This window comes from Stenella coeruleoalba, assembly GCF_951394435.1.
Source record: "Stenella coeruleoalba genome assembly, chromosome: 19".
NCBI lineage: Eukaryota > Metazoa > Chordata > Mammalia > Artiodactyla > Delphinidae > Stenella > Stenella coeruleoalba.
In genome coordinates this window covers 16,682,791-16,708,878 of record NC_137165.1, presented here as the reverse complement: position 1 = coordinate 16,708,878, position 26,088 = coordinate 16,682,791, and the positions used below count along the sequence as shown (strand labels likewise).

Genomic DNA, 26,088 nt, shown 5'->3' with positions numbered 1-26,088 from the left:
GGCTATTTAGACTTACTGACTGTTTTCAAGGGTAGGGGTGTGGTCAGACTTGTATTTTTAAAAGATTGCAATGCTCTCAGTGGAGGGTGGATTAGAGGAGAGCAAGCCTGCAGGCAGGGAGATGCGTTAATTAAAGATGCTAGTGGCATGCATTTGGGTAATACTGTGGTGACTGGGGAGAAGGGTGTGTGTGTTTAGAAGTGTTCAAAAGCGTTTAAGACTTGATGATTGACTAGAAGGGGAGGAGTGGGCAGGCAAAAGAGGAATCAATGATGATTTCCAGGATTGAGTGCACAATTTTAGTAAGGGTAAGGTACTGTAAGCTTATTATTTCATATTTTTAAAGAAAAATAAATTAAGTGAGGTTATGTGAAAGTGAAAGATGTTATTTTAGTAAGATTTCAATGACTAGAACTTATTAGAAAATATGGGAGAAAATTACAGTCTTTGTGGTTAAGTTTATTATTTTTGTTGTCTTAATTAGTATCAATAGCCCTATCGTTCAATGAGCATGTAGTTGTGAAAACGAAATAACGCGTCTTTCTGCCACTATGAGGATTAGCCATGGAGGACCAGCTATAGGCTATGAACTGTCAGTCTACTGAGTTTCTTCAGTGACTGTCTTGTTGAATAACCTTGGTTGAGTTTCTGAAGCTCGACATCCCCTTTTGCTCCTATTTCTCCACACCTGATGTTTTTAAAAGGGGTAGTAGATGATTCCAATCAATGGATGATTTGGACTCCGCCTTCTTCATCTAGGTCCCGCCCCCGTCTTTAGACCACACCCCTTACACTTGGCCCCGCCCCTTGATCATCGCTGATATGACAGCGAATTCGCCACAATCCTGACCTATAGGAGACCTGAAGGGTGGGACCGAGATCAGTCTTTTTTTCCATTTGTCAAATCAAGTGTCTATCTGGTCCCAGTCTCAGCCCACTTCCTCTTCAAGCCAATGATTGGTTGCTCTGTTCTTGGTGCCCGGCTCACGATTGGTTCTTTCGTTCCACCCCTCTCTTCCAGCTTTTGCAGGCGGGATTAGCACGCAGCTTCCTGCTCCTGCCAAAAAAATAAAAGAAGAAAAAGAAAAGAGAGAGGCGAAAGAAAATGTCACGGAGATCTTTGGTGTTTAATTCGCTTTTGGTCTTGTCGGTCAGGCCCAACTCTGCCTTTTGATTGGTCTTTCGATCTGCCCATCCCGGCTCGGGGGCGGGATTTCCCCAGGAGACCCACACTCTGTCGCCACTGGCCGAACAGTGCGCCTGTCTGAAGCTCCCGGCCCGGGATTGGAGGCGGACGCGGACAGGTGGGCGTGGATTGGCTAGGGTAGCCGGTCAGTGTGAGGCGGGGGCGGGGCCTCGGCGGCTGGTTGCGCGTGTCCGCCGCTGGCTCCGCTCTATCCGGCTTTGCTAGGGGAGGTGAGTCCGGCCGCGGCGGCACCGGCGGCTGAGGAGGCGGCGGCTCGAGGAGAAAGCGGCCGCGGCGGCTGAGGAGAAAGCGGCCGCGGGGACGGAAGCCGGGTGGGGGGGAGGGGGGGAGACGGAGCAGCCTTGAGCCCTGCGGGGGCCGTCGCGCGGGGGGACCCACCCGCTCTCCCCCCCAACCCTCCTCAGCAGAAGCAGCCGGCGGCGGGGGCAGGAGTCAGCCCGCTTCCGACTGCACCCCGCCCGTCTCCCGGGGCTCCCATTCTTTGGCCCCGGGACCTTAACCTCCTCCCGGGGCGGTTCCCTGTGTCTGGGCGTCCGAGTGCTGCCCACCTCTCTTTCATTGCTCCCCGCACCTCCTTACCTTCACTTTGCCCCGGTTCTCTTTCTCCTCTCTGTCCTGCCCTGTCGCCTCCTCTGCTCACTCTGTCCCTCCTGCCTCCTTCCCTGGCTCTTTTCTGTTCGGGAAAGTTTAGTACCCCCCCCGCCCCCCCAATCAGGTCAACCTGACGAGGAGTAGGGGGAGATGTAGGAAGGCCTGAGAGTTCGAGGGGGGGAGCTAGTTTCCCTGAACATTTCCCCCCATCTTTTCACTTTGGGGTGGTTGGAATTTTTTTCAGTTGCATTTTTGAGGAGGTGGTAGGTGTTTAGAAAAGGATGTGGGAATGGAAGGGGTAGATGAGTCAAGCCTCTTACAAGATTCCCAGGGTGGTGTGTTACCTGATCCTTTTCGCGTGTGGAGTTCAGGGGGTCGGGAGGTTTGGCCTTTATTCCCACATTCAAAGTTGGAACCTCCCCCGAATTAAGGATGGAGTTTTAGTACCCACTTGTGGCAGGAAACCTGGGGGGAAGGGGTCCCTTTTTCCTTTTTCTTTTTCTTTTTCTTTTCTCTTTTCTTTTATTTTTGGGGGCAACCCACACCCTTCCACACACACTCACCCCCAAATTAAACACCAAGATCCTCTAACTTGTCTGGATTGACTGATGAAGACATAAAGCCACTTCCGCTCCATGATTTTGGAGGTGGAGTGAGTGGGTTTTTTCTTCATTTTTAAATGGCCAAATGACAGCTTGACCCAGTTTGCTTTCCAATCAAAGGGCATTTTTTTTTGAATGTCTCTTTGTGGCGCAAGAGCCAACGCAAAAATGATGGCGGCTTACAATGGCGGTACATCTGCGGCAGCAGCAGGGCACCACCACCACCATCACCACCACCTTCCACACCTCCCTCCTCCTCACCTTCACCACCACCACCACCCTCAGCACCATCTTCATCCCGGGTCGGCTGCTGCTGTCCACCCCGTACAGCAGCATACCTCCTCTGCAGCTGCGGCAGCCGCAGCAGCGGCCGCAGCTGCAGCCATGTTAAACCCTGGGCAGCAGCAGCCGTATTTCCCATCACCGGCACCGGGTCAGGCTCCTGGACCAGCTGCAGCAGCCCCAGCTCAGGTACAGGCTGCCGCAGCTGCCACAGTTAAGGCGCACCATCATCAGCACTCGCATCATCCACAACAGCAGCTGGATATTGAGCCGGATAGACCTATTGGATATGGAGCCTTTGGTGTCGTCTGGTGAGTATCCAAAGAAAAACACAGCCTCTCCTGGTTTCTTCTCATGGTTGTCGTTGGGCAGGTCCTTTCTCATGGTTTTCTCCATGTCAACCCAAGTGGAACAAGCTTCTCAGCTCAACTGTAGGAAGGCACCCTTCCTTACCTGGTAAAGAGGCCTGATGGCATCGGTTATCTAGGCTTGTGCTTTGGAGTCATGGACAGCGTTGGTGGAGCACCCTCTGTTGAGTAACTCACATAAGTTTGTTGTCTACCAAACCTATTGTGTAGAACCTAAGCAAGCCACTGAATGGAGATTCAGTAAATAGATGAATGCATGGAATGCTTATTTCTGCACAGACCTTGGCCATCTCTCATGTTCGATTTAGTTTGAATCAGTTGCCCAATTGCAGCAAATGTCACAACTGACCCAAACTGGATTCTTTATAATAGTCTTGTCATTGGGGTATACGTTGCATAACTACTTTGTTCTTTCTGTCTTTTCATTCCTTAATTTGTGATCTTGATCCCCAGAAGGAAGATAAGGTTCATAGTTGAACCAGTTAAGTCATTGCATGAGTGGTTTATTTTAAACCATAAAGCTACAGTTGGGAAGTATGTAGCTTTAGTCTTTTGATAAGAATGCATTAAATATAGCATCACACATGAGTACCACAATTGAGGTCAGTAGACTGTAACTATGCAGTGGCCCACATTCAGTGTAATGTTTTAGTGTCATTTAGTGGCTTGTAAGTTGCTGTTATCCCTTGGTTGGCTGCTGTAGTAGGAAGTATACTTTTTAAACATGAAACTTCTCTACTTTTGCTAGTGCTAGTATACTTTTTAAAGTCCGAGGGCTTCTTAAATGCAACATTTTGTCTATTTGTCCTTCTTAGGAAGATTGATAGTTTATAATAAAATGTATTTCTCATTGTAGGGTCCTATTTCTTTCAAAACTAGAGTGAACTGAGCTTTTCCCCCCAAGGATTAAGTATTCTGGTGTGGATAGATGAATTGATGTTTTCAGTGCTTCAAAAATAGATTCCTTCAACTATACCTCAATTTAAAAAAAGAAAAGATTCTTGTTAATGTATAGAAAAGCCCTCATCACCACAGGAGAACGAACTCTTTGGAACTAGCCTAGTAAATGTCTCCTTTCGTCATTGCTTTTCAGGCTATAATTGACATGTTTCATTTTTGCATTATATCTGGCCATCTTTATTTACATTTCAGATTTTATAAACTAGGCTACTAAGTGATCCGATCCGTCTTTTTTTAAACTGGTGAAGTCCAGTGTTTTCCCAGCAAGTTCTCCAAGGTGTGTGGGATTCCTGGTGGGAAAGAATGCAGCCGGTAATGGTGCCTTTTCAGTCTCTGCTCAGGGACCTGCCTGTTCTTGCCTTCCTCTTGTCCCTTCCATATCCTGTCCTCAGAGACTGCACTGTGAACTGCTGTTCCTTGTCCAGCCCTTGAGGATTTCAAAGTGGGGGGGCAGGGGGCAGGAAAAAGATTGTTCCTTGCTTTAAATTTTGTCATTGATTTACTGAGAATTTGTTTGGATTTTCTTAGACCTGGATGCTTTCTTTCATTTTAGTGCTTTGCATGCAGTGCTAAGAACTAGAGATGCTGAAAGGGAAATGGGTTGCAGCATTCTTGACTATGTTCTAAAGATGTTATTCACCTACATTTCTATCAAATGGTGATGTGATTTGTAGAAGTTTTAACTTCAAGTTGGTGCTAAGGGAATTTTTTTTTAAGGGGAGGGAGGTGAGGAACTGTAGTGCTGAAACATATCCCACAGCAAACATTCTGGTAGTGGGTGTTCTGAATTACCAATACATGAAAAGCTGAATGTGTTTGATTTGAATCCATTCTAGGTTCTTTCATTGATCGACCCCTTCTACCACCCATGGAGTTCTTTCCATGTACTTGAAGTACCTCCATATCTGTGCCATCTTCCACTGTACACCAGTTGTTGAGCGTTTGCCCTGTCTGACTGACTACATTTGTAAGCCCTATGAGGGTAGTGACTGTGTCTGCTAGAGTACTTCTTTTTTTCCCCAGCACCTACCACAGTGTTGTGGCATCTTTGCTGCTTGGTTACTTGATCTCCTGGTCAGGTCCTCCTTTGTTCTTTAATCAAGTTTTTCTACTTAGCTGCATTGAATGTTTTTATCAGCTGTTACAGGTGAAATACAATTTGGTATAAAAAAAAGAGGAAAGAGTTCCAGGTGTGTGTTTTAGTATGCAAATTCTTTTCTATTTTTATATTTACATATTTATGATTACTGTCTGAATTGCTTATTATATTTGGAATTTGACTGCTATATGGCGTGAGTAAGATTATTAAAACTAGAGATCTGGACACCAAACCACAGTGAATTGCACTGGTATTCTCAAACCTAAGCAAAAGATATTAGTGAGCTTTTTTACTTTTTAACTAACTGAATGAAAATTTTTCATTTTAATTTAGAAGGCACCTAATGAGTCTGAAACAACTATTTTCTAAAGTGATTAAAATGGAACATAAAAATATTCTCCTAATGATACATCATTTAATTCAAAGCACCATATAACTACTTGGGCATTATAAGATTCACTTAGACTCAAATATGTTTAATACATTTTGCAAGTATTTTTCTTCTGACATAGCATATGAAAAGAAACTATATCTGCTCTCGTTTCTTTTTTTGTACGTGTACCCAGTGGTACTAACTGATGGCTAAATATGTTGCATATAATTTTGAGGGATATTATTGTTTCTCCATGTAGACAAGGAGAGATATTTGTAGAAGTGATGCAGCATTTTACCATTCAGATTTATCACTGAACAATTTAGTCTACCAGGCTTGATTTATCTTTCTGCTGAATTTAACTATTGGAATAACCTATCAGTGTTGGACAGTTGTGTAAAAATAGTGAATTACATATTACCTTGCTGGTAAAGGTGGTGCTTTGACAGTTCAATTAAGGTTTCATTAACAACTGTCTGCTGTGTTTTATCTCAAAGTAAGGTTTCCAGTTTACCTAGTAATATCATGGGGTAGCCTGAGACACGTTCATTGCCAATGACAGAATATTGTCCATGGGTTATCAAAGCATTGTATATAATTTGACCTTCTTCATCAGATAACAAGGCTTTCAAATGCCCATATGGACATTTTCATAATGCAAAACCAAAACGCAAAACAACTCACAAACAGGACCCTCAGTTGTTTGGTGAGAATAATGTAAATACCTTCTTGTCTGTAGTTCACATTTGCCAGAGGAAAGTAAGTTATACTGTTCTTAAAGATGTATTATAACATAAAGGCTTCAGGGGCTCGTGAAGTGTATGCTTTTGAGAATTGGAGGAAGTTGACCCCATGAGAAAGGTTTGAGGACCGCTAAACCCAGGCAGTTTTGACATTGTCAGCCAAAAATATCAGATTGAATTAATGGTACATATTGCCACCTTAACAAAAGTGAGTGGAAAAAGCTTCTCCTTTATAAAATCAGTGTTTTTTACTTATCTGATTAATTGAAAGATCAAAGATCCTGGGATTCATTCAGTCTGTTGTCTTTGTACTCCAAGTAAAGTTGGAGAACTTTGAATTTTATTATTCTAATTCCTTCAGCAGGTTACCTTTATTTAAGTAGTTTGAAACTTAGGCATCACTGTACTGATACTTAGTTACTTACTAGCTGTGTGATCTTGATATATTGTTTAACCTCTCTGCTCCTCATCTATACAGTGAGGATAATACTAGCACCCGTCTCGTACAATTGGTATGAGGATTAAATGAGGTAATCCTTGTAAACCAGTGAGTACACTGTCTAGCACACAGTAAGCACTCAATAAATGTTAGCTGGGTTTTATTGTGGTTACTTTTGGTAGGAGAATCAAACTTGTGTAAATGTGCATGGAAGTGGCTTCACATAAGATCAGATTTATCAGGTAAAATCAACATGCAGACTATTTTTTGGAGGCATGACTTTAAATACCATAGAGTGTCCCCTTAGTTGTGCTACATGCCAGGGAAGTAAGGAGGGTTGAATTTAGAGTTAGGGTAAAATATTCTGTCCAATTCTCTCAATTAATTAAAAACAAATGCATAGAAAAAACATAATATACATGTTTCTATGGACTTGGTAGGTGTTTAGCCAGATCGTCTGTACTGTTTTAGAAAGTATGGATTTCCATGCCTGGAAGGACATTAATTTTTTTTTTCTCAGAATGTAACAAATGAAGGACATCCTTATTGTCAAAGTTTAGCTTTAGTAGAAATTCATTTTACTTGTGTTTGGATGAAAAGGTGTGAATTGTTAAAGAAGATCACAGTGAGGCAGGGGAAATGTATGATTTAATCAAAAATGATTCAGTGTAAATCCTTATGCATGGCAGAGATTGTCTAGCTTGCTCATCTTGTGAAAATTAGAGGCATCTTGTATTTTCTGATGTTTTCTCTCCTTTACTCCTCAAATAGCAAACTATAATTTGGAAAAATGGGGAATGCTTTTGGGATAATTTTGGGAAAATGCTGGAGTTAGTTGCATCAGAAAGAGTGGTATACTAAAGTGTATTGTTATTAACTGTGTTTTACAGGTTGAGAATCTGTAGTATTGAGAAGTTTCTCTATCAGCCAAGATTAACAGCCACAGCTGGATTCTTTGGGGGGGTCTGCTTTGTGAAAAGAGCTTTGAAGAAGCAGAGCCTGCACCATAAAAAGGAAACGGTTGCTCTTCTAGACATAACAAAGCATCCGTGTGAAACTAGAAATGTGGAGATCTATATTGTTAGTTTTAACTACAAACGAACTTACTTTTAGAAACTGCAGGTTCATTGTCATGAAGCAGAGGAGGCAAAGAGAAAATAAAAGTAACACAGTCTAATGATATTGAACTGGTTTCTTGGCGAGAGAAACTCCATAGCCTGTAACACTGGAAGTCATTTTGTACTTGGGCTCTTGGACAAGATTATGCAGATTTTATTCAAAAACCAAAAATGAAACAAAACCAACACAAAACAAAACACAACAAAAGAAACTCATTGTATTCTTAGGGAGAAATGTCATGTTCTGCTATTGAATATCAGCTTAAAAGAAAAAAGGTGATTTTTTTTCCTTAAAAAACACGTTTCAGAAAGAGTTGCCTTTTCAGACAAGCTAAAACAACAATATCCCTCAAAATTACATGCATCTTTTTTAGCTGTCAGTTAGTAACCACTGGTGCATGTCCTGAGAAAGAAATACGGGTAGATACGGGTAGATGTAGTTCCCTTTCATGTGCTATGCTAGAAGAATATTTGCAAAGTACATTAACTGAATGTTTATTTGAGTCTCAAGTTCTGGGATTTAATCCTCAAAATTTAGGCAACTGTAGCATTGTTGTTCCTTGATATAAAAAGCCATCTTCTAATGGAGTACTGGAATATTTCATTATCTTCACAACTTGGAGCATTAGAGTTTCACTGACTTCTATATGTAGAATTGAGTGTCTATTCTTGGTGGTTCTTATTAGATTTGTTGATGTCCTAGCAGTTTAAGAATCAACTGTTTGTTTACTGTAAGTTTCCTTAATATGCTGATTTGATTTCTTTGATGGGAATTGTCAAAGCCAAAGAAACTTTTACATTTGTCATCCAACCAAACAGAAAGAAGTCATTGGATAGAAGCTCTTCCCATTATAAGATTATATTTGAGTTTTACTTATGATTCCCTGTGCTTCCATAATACGTGAATTATTTGTTGATTGGGTCATCTAATGCAGATCAACAATGATTTCCTAACTAAAATAGCTTGTCAGTTTGATCCTTTTGTTGCTTGGGGGTAACAAAGAGTGCCTGAGGCAACAGCTGTAATACTGTGAATAAGCACGTGACAAGTCCTCATAGACCTAGTCAGTAGTTGTAAGGTACCTAGCCAAGAGACATTAGAAAAAATTCTGGCACTTTGGCATTATGAAAAGATGACTTCTAAGGAAACTATACTGAGTTCAACTTTAATAGTTAATTGTAATGGTGTGAGTAGAGGGACTCTGTACAGGGAATTCTGCCTTTGATCATGATTGGTGCTCCTTACCTAAACCCAGTTTCACATCTGTGTTTTGAATTAGTTTGGCTAATTGAATCATATGGAAGGTTTTGACACTGTTGGAAGTCACGAGTCAAAGTATTTTTATTGTCAGCCTGCTACAGACCAGCACTGTTGTAGGCACTAATGAGGGTATTTCATTCTATTACTAATTTAGCAAACCTGTTTCAAGTTTCTGCTATTATCTGTACGGTGCTTGGGATATAAAGATGTTTAAGTCACAGTATTGCCCTGAAGGAGCTTACAGTTAAATAAACAGTATGAAAAGTGATACATCCCTGCTCTCAGGGAGTCTTTTTTTTTTTTTTAACATCTTTATTGGGGTATAATTGCTTTACAATGGTGTGTTAGTTTCTGCTTTATAACAAAGTGAATCAGTTATACATATACATATGTTCCCATATCTCTTCCCTCTTGCGTCTCCCTCCCTCCCACCCTCCCTATCCCACCCCTCCAGGCTGTCACAAAGCACCAAGCCAATATCCCTGTGCCATGCGGCTGCTTCCAACCAGCTATCTACCTTACTACGTTTGTTAGTGTGTATATGTCCATGACTCTCTTCTCAGGGAGTCTTGATGGAGAATTGAAACTAAATTTGAAACCGTCAAAAACATAAGGACAAATTATTTTCACTTGTTCTTATAATACTCATTTACTGTGTGTTGACTGTTTGCCAGGCACTGTGCTGGATGATAAGGATTTAAAGGAGATTATGATCTAGTGGGGGAGAGAGATTTGTAAATGGATAGTTGTAATTCACTGCCATAAATGCAGCAATAGAGATACTCCCCGGGAATACAGAGGAGGAATTTCTGTGGAAGGTATGGATGCTTCCTAGAAGAGATAATACCTCAACTACTGAGTCTTAAGAATGAGAGAGTCGGGCTTCCCTGGTGGCGCAGTGGTTGAGAGTCTGCCTGCCGATGCAGGGGACACGGGTTCGTGCCCTGGTCCGGGAAGATCCCACATGCCGCGGAGCGGCTGGACCCGTGAGCCTGCGCGTCTGGAGCCTGTGCTCCGCAACGGGAGAGGCCACAATAGTGAGAGGCCCGCGTACTGCAAAAAAAAAAAAAAAAAAAAAAAAAAAAAAGAATGAGAGAGTCCGCAACGGGGAAGGGCATTATGAGTGGATGGGCCCTTGTGAGGGGGACTCACGGGGCTGGAGTTGCTGAAGGTGATAGGAGATAAGGGTGGAGACGAAAGCTTGAGCTAGATCCTGAAGAGGTTGGAGTGTCCTGCTGAAGAGATGAGACGCCATTGGTACGTGGGAGAGGGGCAAAAAAAACTTACTCTTTTTATGAGTAAAGCACATATATACATACAGTACATAAACAGATATACAACATATCTATGGTGTTAAAATTTCATGGGGGGGCAGTTAAGGGGGAAAATGTCTGAAAACGCTCCTGGGGGCGGGCAATAATGAAAAAGGTTGAAATATTAGAAATGGCAACCATTGGAAGTTTTTAAGTAAGAGAGTGACTTGTTCAGATTGATTTTTTTTTAAGACATGTAAATGGAAGAGTAGAGGTAGCTGAGGTCTGGGCCTTAGGGAATGTTCTCAGTTGTAGGTGGAAGAAATTATTGGCGGTGGAACTAAGGGTAGTCAGATAGGAAAGTGTGTTCATAGTGCATAGAGTGACAACCTACGCACAGCAGAAGATGGTTAGGAAGATGGGAGTGATCTTTGGTGCAGATAAAGTCAAAATGAGGGTGGAAAAGGCCATTGAATTTAGCAAGCAGATCATTGATGGCACATGAGAGAATGATTGTATGATTTTCCCCCCTCTGATATATATATGTATATATATATATATGTTTCTTTCTAAAGAATGTCTTCAGTATTAGCAGCACTTTTATTGTTAATAAAATTCTCCCAAATCCCAAGTTGTTATTTATAGTTTAATAAACCAGGGAACTTGATGTTTATTATATTCAAGGCACCATTTCCTTGGGAGGATTCTTTTTCTTAAATGACAGGGTAATAAAGTACTAACTAAACTTGTTAGGAGACAAGGTTATGGTCCCTGCCTTGGTACCAACAACTCTATGACCTTGATAAAGTTATTTGACTTTTCTGAGTCTTGATTTCCTCATTTATAAAATCCTGTGCTTCCTAAGTTTATATTATAAAATTGCATTAATATTTGTAAAGCATTCTGGCATTACTTTGGGCAAATAGATTCTGCTAGTGACCACAAGACAGCTTTCTTCAGGCCTCCAGATGTTGAATAGCTTGTCAAATTGTTTAAAGGTAGGATGAGGTAAATGTAACCCTTTTCCAGTGTGATGACTTACATAGAGTTTTCAAATTTGGGATCAGATTTTAAGTGTGCAGTTTGTCCAAAAGACTCACTTTCTCCTGTTACTGACTTATTGGTAATGATTATACATGTTGTGGTGCAGTTGTGAAGGGCCTGCCTGTTTGCAAATGAGCAATCAGTTTTTTCCTCAATATAAATTTGGTATTATTTTCCTGATAGTACTTTCCCTTTTTAATGTTTTAGACTTATTTGCTTGCCTTCCTAAATATTTGGAGTGATTTTTAAATATTTAAATAATGTCTAATGTTAAGTATTTTGTCTTTTTTTGTGAGTAACCAGGTAAGCTGATTTGCCTACCAGTGCTTACATTAACTAGCAAGTTGATTTAAAATGTTTTGTTTTTACGAATCTTTGAAATTTTGAATTTACATAGGGAATTTACTAGTTTGCAGATGGATCTCCCAGAAAAAGAGCTGTGTCACAGCTTTAAGGCTATAGCAGTTTAGGGCATACATGCCCAGAGATAGAGGGAGCTCGACTTCCTAAAGCTCTTCCACAGCAGGAAGGGAGCACTTTCATAGATGTCCTCAATAGTCCTCAGTAAGCCAGTAGCGCTGTCCCTAGATACACAGTTTACCCTTGAACAACATGGGTTTGAACTGTGCAGGTATACTTAATATGCAGATTTTTAAAAATAAGTATATTGGAAACTTTCTTAGAGATTTGTGAGAATTTGAAAAAACTCACAAACCACATAGCCTAGAACTATCCAAAACATTAAGTAAAAGGTGTCATGAATGCATAAAATATATGTAGATACTAGTCTATCCTTACATAGGCAAGGTGAATGATGTTTAATATAAAATTAATAGTGTGTTAGTTTTCTTACTCTTTTATAACTTTGCTTTCAAAGAATTACATTAACATACAGTATGCTCCCTGCCCCCACTATTTATTCAGAGTTGGAGAAACTATATCAGCCTATCATCACAGGTAACTGGCTTTTTAAAAAATGTAACAATGTTTCCAATACTCATATTGATTAAACTAGCCTACCATAAAGCTAACATATTGCTGCTTCTTTGTTACCAATGCATGACTAGTTATACCTGTAAATAAATATTAATTTCTTTTTCATGTTATCTTTTCATTTTGGACGTCTAGCATTAGTGATATGTATAATATCTACAGTGTTTTGTATCATATAAGACAGTATTGATAGGTACTGACAGATGATTCATCTTGTAAATAGCACTGCAGAAGTATTTTCTCCTCTGTGATTTTCTTAATAACATTTTCTTTTCTCTAGCTTACTTTGTTGTAAGAATACAGTATATAATATATGTAACATACAAAATATGTGTTAATCGACTGTTTATGTTATCAGTAAGGCTTCCTTTCAGTCAACCATAGGCTACTAGAAGTTGAGTTTGGGGGGAGTCAAAAGTTATGCATGGATTTTTGACTTCACTGGGCAGGGGAGGTCAGCACCCCTAACCTTCGAGTTGTTTAAGGGTCAACTGTATAATGCAAGCCACATAATGTGATTTAAAATTTTCTACACTAAAAAAGTAAAAAGAAACAGGTGAAATTAATTTTAGTAATTATTTTACTTAACTCAATATATCCAAAATATTATCATTTCAAATGTTATTACTATAAAAGTCATTAATTAGATATTCTACATTCCTTTTTTCATACAAAATGTACAAGATCCAGTGTGTCTCTTAGCGCTTACAACACTTCTCAATTTGGACTAACCAAATTTCAAGTGTTCAGTATCCATGGGGCTACTGACTGTCTTATTGACCAGCCCAGTTCTAGAGTCTCTTTGGCCTTTATTGGGTTGTTCACTCATTTCTGAACCAGTCACTGTCAGTGGGGTTAAGGTTACTTTTGGATCAGTCAGGTCCACCCCTGGACCTGGAGATGGAGTCAGTTATAAGTGGGAGGGCTGAATTCCAGCAATGAATGCTGGGAAGGGAGTCATTAAATGACCAAGAACGCATTCATCTAACTTATGTCAGACTCAGAAGAACTTGACAGGGTGTGTTTATAGAGCAAAGTGGAATAATGTTCTTTGTAGAGAAGTTGTCCTGCCTGCCCTGAATTATTTGGAGTATTTTCCTTTTCTGAAGCCCTGTTTGCCTAAAGTAGCAAAAGGTAAAATTGGTACTTGATCCTTGCCATTTTTGCTTTCCTTCCCAGTTGGATCAGATATCCTCCACTGATTTCTTTTCTTTCCTCTCTCAGTGTTGTGGTTTTGTTATCTAGATAAAGTTCTCAGTCTTGTTTTCAGTTTAAGTAATATAGAGCTCAGTAGTGTGAGGCAGCAGACTTCTTACAGGGGAATGGACAACACAGAAACTTTTTGTTTATCCGTTCCTTGACCTAAAATTCTTGCTCTGAGCTACAGAGAAAAGGTGAAGAGAGACATTTGAACAAATGGATAAAATTAGTCATTTGACCCAGATTGAGCCATTTTTTTTTTCTGTCTGCGTGGATAAAAACCGTCCTCCAATTTACATAAGCAGGTGATTTTTCTTACATGCTAATTTTTTTAATGTACCATGGCAGAGAGCTACAGATTTGCAGATTGTGTAAGTAAATTGAAATAAACCAGGTGATTTTATTTCTCTTTATTATCTTACCAGTACAGAAGCACCCAAAGGGTGCAATTATCAGGCGATTGTCTCATTGCACATCTAAGTTAACAGGCAGCCTGATGCAAAGGGTTTTTTTCTCACTTCTTCTCTTTTTAATTTTTTAAGATAGGAAACTATTGCTTTCTATATTTACTTTGACAGGGCTAGATATGGGGAAGTTTGAGCTTTAGTAAAGGTAACCCAGAAACCATAAAAATTGACAGGTAATGGTACTGTGCAGAAAAAGAGACACATGTATACTTGGTTTGGGTTTGAATTGCCTAAGAATTAGGTGAGAACCTTCAACTATGTTGAATTGGTTGGCTTCCTTTGTATTGCTTTTCCAGGTTCTGCATGTTATAGTATTTGAGGTTATTGTGAAGATAGCTGGTTGTGTACTAAGGCCAGTGTTCAAAATAAATATTGATGCATTCTTTTATAAAACAAACTAGTTAATTACAACATGGTTTAAAATGTCATTTCAATAAAATAGAAATTTTAGAAAGGTACAACAATTGGTTTTAGGGGCTCTTTTCACAGAAGATTCATGAGGACAAATTAGCGTCAATCAATAAAGCATCTTTTATTAAAACATTCCAATTTTAACTTAGTAATTAATGCTACATATTTAATTCCTCAGATGTTATCATATTGTTTACCTCGTGATATGTGTGGAGATTAAGTTATACTTCCTGTACCTTTGAAATAATGACTTAGAAATGAATCATAATTTTAAGCTTGCAAGTTAAAATGTTGGCCAGTCTTTTTTATCCCAGTACTTAAATATTATTTCTTTTCAGGTTGAAGAAAAGTAGTTTAGACGAACTTTGAGAGCAAAGGAAGTTAAAGAATGACCTGAAAAGGACATTTAAGTACAAAGGGACAGGATGGTTTAATAGTTAAGAGCCTGTACTCTGATGACAGACTGACTGCCTGTATTTAAATCTTGACTCTACCGCTTATTAGTTGCAGGCAATTTATTTAACCTCTGGTTTTCGTATGTAAAATGGGGATAGTAAATAATGGTATATCTATCTCATAGGGCTGATGTGAGGATTCAATGAATCAATATATATGTAAGGTCTTAGAACTGTGCTTGGCAATGCGTGTATGTTAGCTATCATTGTTATTACCAGTTTCAGTACATGTGAAAAAATGCAGTACCTCCTTAAGTTTACTAACCTAGGGCATATAACTAACAGCTTTTGAATGATTGTTGACAGGTATCAAGTAAATGACTATACCAGAGATTTTTTTTCTGATTAACACCCAACTGTTTTTGAAAAATTCATTCAGATTCTAGAATGCCTTCCAAAGGTAAAATTTCCCTTAGCACATAAGAGAAGGGTTTTTCCTTGCTCTTCAACTCCCTCCTTCCACTCTGTTATCAAAGTAATAATATGTTTGTTGTAGGAAACTTGGAAAATACCAAAAAGCTATTTTTAACCTACAACTCAGAGATAGCCACTAATAGTATTTTGGTGTAATTTTTTTTTCAATTTTTTAAATCTGGAATGTGTGTGTTTGTAATGTTAGCGTTGGGATCATGATTATTACATTGTATATTTACAATTTTGTATCCTATTTGTTTCACTAACATCACAAAGGTAGGTTTTTGGCCTTTTTTTTTTTTTTTGAGGGCTCATTTTTTCATTCTCACAAGCCTAGAGCTCTATCTGAAAGGAATTATAGAGTTGGAAGATACTTTAGAATGCATCTAGTGTAACTGCCTCATTTTATAAGTGGGAAAATTGAGACGCAGAGAAAAGAAGCTAAGAGAATTGTTCAAGGTCATGCAGCTGGTAAGAGGCTGAGCCAGGACCTTTGCTACTTTACCAGTGATACCTGTCCAACTTAATGCCTGTTGAAAATGGAGGAGGTGTTCTTCTAAAAGCAAAACAAAACAAATATAAAACAAAACTCTATAAATGAAACCAGGAACAATGCTTCTGGAAAAAAAAATAGAGTATTTAGAATACTCTGTTGTTTGGTTTTTGTGTGCTGGTGACTCTAAGTTCTGGTAAAAGTTTAATGTCATGAACTACAAGGCTTTTGGTGGAAAACAGCTCACTCTTTTCATGTATGTAATCATGTTCTGTAAAATTTGAAAAATTTTAAACCTCAGAAAACTTGAAAGAATTGTACAATAATAATACCCATAAACCATTCTTCTAGATTAACATTTTGTGACTTTTGCTTTATCTACTTTGAGGCTATTTTTACAGATCTTGCTGAGATTGGGTTTCAATTAAATTTAGACTTACAGTGTTAAGAAATTTATGGTCACTGCATCAACTCACTGTTCCATGTAATAAGTTTTGTACGGTCTCCAACTAGAAAACGAACTGGAAATTTTCAAGCTTGTGACTTTTGGAATGCTATTTATTCCCTTAATACTTAAAACAAAATTCAGTGTGAATCAAATGTGCAACTGAAACATACCAGTCAAAACTAGGCTTCAGGCAGAATAGAAATATTCCATTCTGTAAAGTTTTTCTTTTTTGGAGTATTTATCTCAGATTGGGAGTTAAGGGACATTTTCAAAATAAGAACCTAAGATCTGGTTTCACAATTTTATGACAGAGGACATGACGGAGGATATTACATTGTTGAAGCTAAATTTTAAGTTACTATATATATATTTTTAAGGAAATTACCCTAATAAAGTCACATGAGCCGATGATATTGTGGTTTGTGTCACCCAATTCACTGCTCTGTATTTTTCAGTACCAAATAATTCCTTTGTTAAACTCATTTTCAGCAAATGAGACATTGTTTCCCAAAGGGTAATGATTATTTCCATATGTAGCACAAATTCCTAAGAAATAAATTTTAAAGTTTAAAATATTAGTGATTAGAAATGGTTGAAATCGTCACTGTGTGTATCAAGCCACAACTGTGTATGTGAAAAGGGCAGCTGCTGTGTTTGCTCCTTGGGCTACGATATAAGACATTTTGTTAATGAGAAACCCCAAATGGACAGCAAGTCTTTAAAAGTAAAGTCTTTTGGTTTATGTGCAGAAGTGGGTTGTTTTATTGAGTCCACCCAGCTATTACATTACGTAGTTTCATAACATAAACACCAAGAATGAGGTAGCTGGAGTTCAAATCTAAATGGCCTGTGACAGGTAAGAAAGATACATGCAGCAGATGCTGGTTTACTTGATGGCAGTTGATAGTGGTATCTGCAAATAAGTCACTGACTTCTTAAAGTACCTCAGCAGGAAAGACATTAAAATAGGGACATTGTGATGTTTAACTGGTGTAGGTGCTGAAGATCTAGTTACCAATACACATCAGCTTGTCTCTGTAGGTGGGCAGACTTTCTTCTTTTAATACCTGGATTTTTTTTTTTCCTCTTAAGGTAAATGCTTGTTCTTAGAAGACAAATGAAAATCCATCTGTTTCTGTCTCTTTCCCTGTCAGTACTAATCAAAGCAAATGCTTGTAGTCACTTAAGACACATTCTCTACCTACTGATCCACTAAAAATGTTGAGAGCTTCAAAAGCTGGGACCATGTTTCATTTGCATCTCCAGAGCCTAACATGGTCCTTGGTGGGTACTTACTAAGTGTTTGTAGTTAAGCTGAAAGTTCCTAATGCTGTTTGTATGTCACGGTGACTGTCGGAGAAGAGTACTACCACTGGCTCTTGCCATTACATAGATCCCTACTTCCTCGTGCAATGAGGAATTTTTATGAGAAAACAGAGTGGTACTTAGACTACCCCAAGGTGGTGATTTTGTTTTTTTGTGTTTGGATTTTTTTTCTTAAGAGTAAAGAGCCCTAATCTAAAAATAATATACAATAACCAACTATTCACCAAAATAGTCCTTTATTTTTATAATCTACATTGAAATAAGAATGCTGTTGAATTATTTAGGAAAAATACATTCTCAATGCAGTGCTGTGATCTCATGTTAGAAAAATAGAAACTGTGTCTAAAGTGTCATCTAATATATCAAAACATACCAAAGCAGTCTGTGATGCTAGCACAGAAAAAAAAAAAATACTAAGCTCCTTATGCTGTTCTATAAATTTATGAGTAAATGCAGATTAGTGTGTACTAGAGATCCTCTTTAAAATTAGTGAGGAAAAATGCCCTATTTCTGTGGTGTGCTGGTATACGTTTAACAACAGGTTCTCAGAAAAATAAAAAAGCTCTAGTTTGTAGGGCTTGCCAATTTCTGTAAATACTAATACTCCTGTAATGGCCAGTTTCAAGCTAGCAACCTAAAGTCACTAAACGCTGAATTGGAAAAAGAAACACAGTAGCACACCCATTGTAAACTGTTTTCACCATACAGGTAAAGTAGATGTTAACCGTAAAAGCATAAATCATAATAAAATAATTAGGAATGATGATTTCTGAGTATTTATTACCTTTATTTTAAATATAATTTATTTCATTGTAAGTTTATATAATTTAATTTTTGACAGTTTGACCATAAATGTTGGTCAGTTGACCATAAATGTAATAGTTTATTTCTCAAATTCTATTTTTCACTGTCAGCTTTACAAAATTCCAGAAAATGTGACAGTCTCTCAGGAGCCAGTATGAGCTAGCTCCAGCACATCACTGGTTTATTTTGTATCTTTGTTGGGGTGTTTAGCTAGTGGTGGGGAAGAATGAAGTTAGATCCCTATTCATAAAGTCCAAGTGGATTAAAGATTTAAATGTAAAAAACAAAGCCAAAAAGTAAGAAGAAAATATGGATAACTGGTTTTATCATCTTAGAAGGAGAAGAGTATATTACCTTGACTTCAAAGCAAGACAAGAACATCAGATTTATCTGTGTAGAAATTTAAGATGTGTGTTGGTAAAATATACCATAAAAAAAGTCTAAAAGAAAAAACAAAAAAACTAGGGGAAATCCCCCCGGATTGAAAACAACCTAAATGTCTATGAATAGTGAAGTGGTTATCTTTGAAAGATGCTCACAATTTATTAAGTGAAAATCAATGTCAAAGATTGTCCCCTTAGGGCTTCCCTGGTGGCGCAGTGGTTGAGAGTCCGCCTGCCGATGCAGGCGACGCGGGTTCGTGCCCCGGTCCGGGAAGATCCCACGTGCCGCGGAGCGGCTAGGCCCGTGAGCCATGGCCGCTGAGCCTGCGCGTCGGAAGCCTGTGCTCTGCAACGGGAGAGGCCAGAACAGTGAGAGGCCCGCGTACCGCAAAAAAAAAAAAAAGAAAAAAAGATTGTCCCCTTAAAATATAAAAAAATTTACTCACATTGTGTTCCAGGAAAGTCTGAAAGGATATCTACCAACAATGGTTATTACAGTGAGGTGAGAGTATAGTGGATTTTCACTTTGGATTTTATAATAATAACTTTTACTTTAAAGAAACGCTAAGAATTTCTTTATTATAAACATAAGGAGGTACATGATAGTCTTCCTGTTTTTAGAGGAGGAAGCTACAGCTCAGAAAGCTCTAAATGACTTGCCTCAGGCTTCCTAGCTAACAAATGGTAGAAAAGAGCTTTCACCCAGGCCTGTGCTCTTTTACAAACCAATAAATGTAATATTGATATATATAAAAGATATGTGATTGAAGTTATGAAGAATAATAAAAAAGTATCCATGAACCCACAACCTAGCGTAAGAAATAGAAGATAAAATCAACACTGTTGAAGCTGCCCTTAAAATACATCCGACTCCATCTCTCTGCCTTACTTCCCCTGCCAAGAGAAAACCACTATCCTGAATTTTGTGTTTATTATTGCCTGCTTTTTAAAAAATGGCTTTTTTGAGATATAATTCACATCATGCAATTTGCTCACTTAAACTGTACAATTTAATGTTTTTTTATATATTCACAGAGTAAATTTTCATTTTAACTTTAGAACATTTTCATCACCACCAAAAGAAACCTCATATCTATTAGCAAATTGCTCCCCATTCCCCCTTGCCCTGGCAACTGTTAACCTTTCTGTCTCTCTAGATTTGCCTATTCTGGACATTTGAGGTTGTTAAGTTCTTTGTGTATTCTAGATACCAGTCCATTATCAGATATATGATTTGCAAATATATTCTCCCATTCTTTTCACTTTCTTGCTGGTGTCCTTTGAAGCGTAAAAGTTTTTAATTTTGATGAAGTCCAATTTATGTTTGTTTTTTGTTGCTTGCTCTTTTGGTGTCATATTTAAGATTTTGCCTAATCCAGGATCATGAAGATTTATACTTATACTTTCTTCTAAGGGTTTTTTAGTTTTACCTCTTATAGTTAGGTCCATTTTGAGTAATTTCTGTATGGTGTGAGGTAGGGGGTCCAACTTCGTTCTTTAGCATGTGGGTATCTGCTTGCCCCATTGCCATTTGTTGAAAAGAGTATTCTTATTTCCTAGTTGAATGACCTTGAATGTTGAGTGCTTCAACAAGCACTCTTGTTGAAAATCAGTTGACCATAAATGTAATCGTTTATTTCTCAAATTCTATTCCATTGATTTATAAATCTCTCCTTATGTCAGTGTCACATTGTTGATTATTATCACATTGTAATAAGTTGTTTTTTTTAAGATTGTCTTGGCTACTCTGGGTCCCTTGCATTTTCATATGAATTTTAGGATCATCTTGCCAATTTCTGCAAAAAAGCCAGATGGGACTTTGATACGGATTGCATTGAATCTGTAAATCAGTTTGGGGAATTTTGTCATCTAAACAATGTTAAGCCTTCTAATCCATGAACATGGGATGTTTTCCCATTTATTTATTTATTCATTTATTTATTTTATAAATTTATTTATTTATTTTTGGCTGTGTTGGGTCTTTGTTGCTGTGCACAGGCTTTCTCTAGCTGTGGAGAGCAGGAGTTACTCATTGTTGCAGTGCACGAGCTTCTCATTGCGGTGGCTTCTCTTGTTGTGGAGCACAGGCTCCAGGGCATGCAGGCTTCAGTAGTGGTGGCTTGCGGGCTCTAGAGTGCAGGCTCAGTAGTTGTGGCACACAGGCTTACTTGCTCTGCAGCATGTGAGATCTTCCTGGACCAGGGCTTGAACCTGTATCCCCTGCATTGGCAGGCAGATTCTTAACCACTGTGCCACCAGGGAAGTCCTCCGTTTATTTAGATCTTCTTTAATTTCTTCAATTTTGTTTTCAGAGTATGTTTTATACTTCTTGTTAAGTTTATCCCTAATTTTTTATTGTTTTTAATGATATTGTAATTGTAATTGCTTTCTTAATTTCATTTTTAGATTGCTCGTTGCTTGTGTGTACAACTGATTTTTATATATCAATCTTGCCCTGCAACCTGGCTGAACATGTTTTATTAGTTCTAATAGTTTATAAATATATTCCTCATGATTTTCTATATACAATATCCTGCCATCTGCAAAGAGAGAGTTTTACTTTTTCTTTCCCATCTTGCTGCCTTTATTTTCTTGCCTAATTTCTAGGGCAAGAGCAGATTTCCTTGTTTGTTCCTGATCTTAAGGAGAAGTTATTTCAGTCTTTCTCTGCTAAATATGTTAGCTGTGGGTTTTTCCAGATGCTCCATATAGGATTGAGAAAGTTCTCTTTTATTCCTAGTTCATGTTTTTAATCATGAAAGGGCATTGAACGTTAATTGATTTTTAAATGTTGATCCAACCTTGAATTCCTGAGATAAATTCCTGAGATATACACTTAATCATGGTGTATAATCTGCTTTATTTTATCTTTTTGTATGTTTTATATTTATTTATTTATTTTTGGCTGCGTTGGGTCTTCGTTGCTGTACACAGGCTTTCTCTAGTTGCAGCACACAGGCTTCCCATTGCAGCGGCTTCTCTTTGTTGTGGAGCACGGGCTCTAGGCACGCGGGCTTCAGTAGTTGTGGCTCTGAGGCTGTAGAGCACAGGCTCAGTAATTGTGGCACAGGGGCTTAGTTGCTCCGTGGCATGTGCCATCTTCCTGGACCAGGGTTCGAACCTGTGTCCACTGGCAGGCAGATTCTTAACCACTGTGCCACCAGGGAAGTCCCTGTTTGTTTTAAATAGACTTTATTGTTTAGGTTTTAGTTTTAGGTTCACAGCAAAGTTAAACAGAACCTACAGAGTTCCTATAAACTCACTGATCCTGCTCATGAACAGCCTCCTCCACTATGAACATCCTGAACCAGAGTGACAAATTTTTTACAATCAATGAACCTACACTGACACATCGTTATCACCCAAAGTATGTAGTTTACACTAGGGTTTACTCTTGGTGTACATTCAATGGGTTTTGACAAATGTATCATGACAAGTATTCAGCATTGTAGTATCATACAGAATAGTTTCACTGTCCTAAAAATCCTCTGTGCTCTGTGTATTCATTTATCCCTCCCCCTTAACCACTGACAACCACTGATCTTTTTAGTGCCTCCAGAGTTTTCCCTTTTCATGTCATGTAGTTGGAATCATACGGTATGAAGCCTTTTCAGATTGACTCCTGTCACTTAGTAATACGCATTTAAGGTTCCTCCATGTCTGTTTATGGCTTGATAGCTCATTTCCTTTGAGTGCTGAATAATATTCCATTTCTGGATGTGCCACAGTTTATTTATCCATTCACCTACTGAAGGACATTTTGGATACTTCCAAGTTTTGGTAAGTATGAATAGAGCTGCTAAGAACACTCATATGCAGGTTTTTGTGTAGACATAAATTCTCAGAGCTTTGGGTAAATACCAAGGAGCATGATTGCTAGATTGTATGGTAAGAGTATGTTTAGTTTTGTAAGAAATTGCCAGTCTTCCTTCCAAAGTGGCTGAACCATTTTGCATTATCACCAGCAATGTGTGAGAGTTCCTCTTGTTCTGCATCCTCACAAGCAGTTGTTGTTGTTCTGGATTTTGGCCATTCTAAGCAGTATGTAGTGGTATCTCCTATTTGCATTTCCCTGATAACATATGATGTGGTGCATCTCTTCATATGCTTATATGCCATCTGTATATCTTCTTTGGGGAGGTGTTTGTTAAGGTCTTTGGCCCATTTTTTAATCAGATTGTTTTTGTTTTCTTATTGTTGAGTTTTAATCTTTGTATATTTTGGATACCTTCTTTATTAGATATGTCTTTTGCAAATATTTCCCCTAATATTTAGCTTGTCTTCTCATTCTCTTGATGCTTTATTTTTATTTTATTTTACTATTTTTTTAAAATAAATATTTATTTTTGGCTGCATTGGGTGTTTGTTGCTGTGTGCAGGCTTCTCATTGTGGTGGCTTCTCTTGTTGGGGAGCATGGGCTCTGGCACGTGGGCTTCAGTAGTTGTGGCTCACGGGCTCTAGAACGCAGGCTCCGTAGTTGTGGTGCACGGGCTTAGTTGTTCCACGGCATGTGGGATCTTCCTGGACCAGGGCTCAAACCCGTGTCCCCTGCATTGGCAGGCGGATTCTTAACCACTGCGCCACCAAGGAAGCCTGATGCTTTATTTTAAAAAGTTTTGTTGAGGTATAATTTACATGCTATGAAATTCTCCCGTTTAGAGCACAATATATAGTTCATTGAGTTTTAGTAAATTATACAATTGTGCAACCATCACCATAGTCCAGTTTTAGAACAGTTCTATCACCCCATAAAATTCCCTAAACAACCTGTTGTTTGGTTTTGCTTATTTTGGGGCTTTATACATATGGTAAAGTTTAAATGGACTTTAAAGTGCTTTGGGGAATTCCCTGGTGGTCCAGTGGTTAGGACTTCGCACTTCCACTGCTGGGGGCCCGGGTTCAATCCCTGGTCTGGGAACGAAGATCCTGCATGCTGTGTAGCACGGCCAACAAATAAATAAATAAATTGCAGGAAATAAATAAGTAAGTAAATAAAGTACTTTGCACTCTATAAAGAAAGGTAAAAATAGAGAATACAGTAACTTAATAAATTTGGTTCCTGTTTCTAATTTTAAAATATGATAAAGAATTGAGATGAATTTGTTTTGTTTGTCAACATTTTAATGAGTCTCTGAGGGAACACATGATAAGAGTTTATACAGAATCTTTATACTTTAGAGGATAGTTGACCCATTTATTCAGGCTACTCAAACCAAAGGAAACATTCAATTAGGTTTAATATAAAAATGGTTCTTTGTAGTATGCCTTTAAATGTCTTCTCCATCTAACTTTTTATGGTGTCCACGATAGCTTCAAAGATATTTGCATAAATTTCACCATTTTGTTTACCTTACCAAATAAAAATAATTCTTTTATTAGAATGAACTAATTGTTTTTCTCTTAACTTAAACTGTAATTATTCTGTTGTTTTTTGAACCTGAGTTCTGGGGAATTTTGTTGTAGGGAATAACCCCTGAATCTTAATACTGAGCACCTGCTGTTATTTAAAAGCTGCATCCTCAGATAACTAATTCTTAGTAAACATGGTCTATAAGAGATGGTGGTAGGAATAGTTAGTTTTACATAGGCTTTTAAAGGAGCCCGTAATCTTATAGTTAGAAGAAAATTGAAAAAAGACATTTTAAAAGTCATGATTTTGAATGATCCCAGAGATAATTTTTCTGATGCCTTAGTTATGACGCAACAGTGCTAGTGACGAAAGTAGCAGCAGCTAATTTGTATGCTATGTCACTTGAGTTTCTAACTTGAATGAGAATAATAAAAGTTATTACATGGTTTGTGGGGTCTTTGTATTTCATGTAAGTATCTAATGAGGATCCATTCTTCCTCAAAACTAGAAATGCAGCTTCTTTTCTTAGAAGCTTTATTTTTTTAGTTGTGGATGTGAAAGAGACATAAAGATCACTTATCCAGTACACTCAATTAATGCTCTAGTAATTGATGATTCCTTCCTTCAGTGTTGCTATATAGGGGATATCTTGGATTGCTCAATTTATTATAAAATTAATTTTTAAGAAAATAATGCCATGTAAGTTAGTGGGGAAGATTTGAGAGGTGATGCCTATTGAAAGTGCATAAATAAGAATAGAGTATTGAACCCCCAGAGAGAGAGAGAAAATTATTGATGGGGTAAGTTGCTGGCATTTATTTCTTAGAATGCCTGCAGTTGTGACTCCATAGTCTTCATTTAGTGGCTTAATTCTGAGTTTTATTGCCCTCTTGCCCTTCTGGTCAAAAGTTCTGTATCTAATACTAACTTTATGCCCATTTCCTTTCATTTAGTTCTCTTTCACTGAATGTAAATACCATTATTAAGCTTCCTATTGTCACTTAGGTCTCGGGGGTGGGGCAGGGGTGACTGAGGATTGTCGAAGTGAATATGTTTAAAAAAATCCTTATTTATTAAAAAATCAAAACCTGGAATTGTATAATGTTTTAGGCAAACATTTTAAATTTTACTAAAATCTACTCTGGTGTCTTTGGATAATGATGAAAAGTTTAATATTAAAGTCGTGTGTTTAATAACTAACATAATAAACTATGGGATAAATACTTTTAGCAAAAGTTATTAAATTATGACAGATTGATGACTGTTTTATCTTTAAGACAATAATCAAGTCACCCCTTATCTTTTTTTCTGTTTGTTACATTAGCAGTTTTGTAACACAACTGGAACACTTTACCCCCAAATAAACTTCATGGGTAATATTAATGTCTGATGCTAGCATACTTCAATTATAAAGCTTAATATAGATAGTCTCCAAGAGGAAAAATAATTTAAAATTGAAGATTTATGTATGTACACAATTTTTACCTCAGGTGACTCATTTTCTCATTTTGTTTCTCAGGGTTTAGGTTTTAAAAACAAATCATTTTATCGTATCTTTCTTATTGAACTTTATTCTTTTTTTTTTTTTTTTTTTTTTTTTTTTTGCGGTACGTGGGCCTCTCACTGTTGTGGCCTCTCCCGTTACGGAGCAGAGGCTCCGGACGTGCAGGCTCAGCGGCCATGGCTCACGGACCTAGCCACTCTGCGGCATGTGGGATCTTCCCGGACCAGGGCACGAACCCGTGTCCCCTGCATCGGCAGGCGGACTCTCAACCACTGCGCCACCAGGGAAGCCCTTGAACTTTATTCTTTAAAAATAGTCCCTAAAATGCTTTCCTGAAAGAGGAGATAATTTTACAGTCTGAAAGTCCTTTTATGTTTTGTCTGTATTTGTCTATATAAAGAAAATTCCTAATTCTTTTCTGCAAAGATGTGTATAGAGTCAAACTTTTGGAAGATTTATCCCCTCACCCTCATAAAAGTTCACTTAGTAGTATGGAACA

At 38.1% G+C, this 26,088-nt stretch overlaps 1 protein-coding gene across 2 annotated transcripts in view; it reads left to right on the top strand.

The window, feature by feature from the left end:
* The first annotated feature begins 973 nt into the window (after positions 1-973).
* The window catches only part of NLK (nemo like kinase), a 147,252-nt gene continuing 122,137 nt past the window's right edge, over positions 974-26,088 (top strand). For both annotated transcript variants that reach the window (XR_013825037.1, XM_079904525.1), the window contains exon 1: positions 974-2,993. Coding sequence is in view for 1 of the 2 variants with exons in the window: in XM_079904525.1 (XP_079760651.1) it covers positions 2,536-2,993 (458 nt within the window). In the remaining variant the exon portion in view is untranslated. The remainder of the gene's footprint in view (positions 2,994-26,088) is intronic.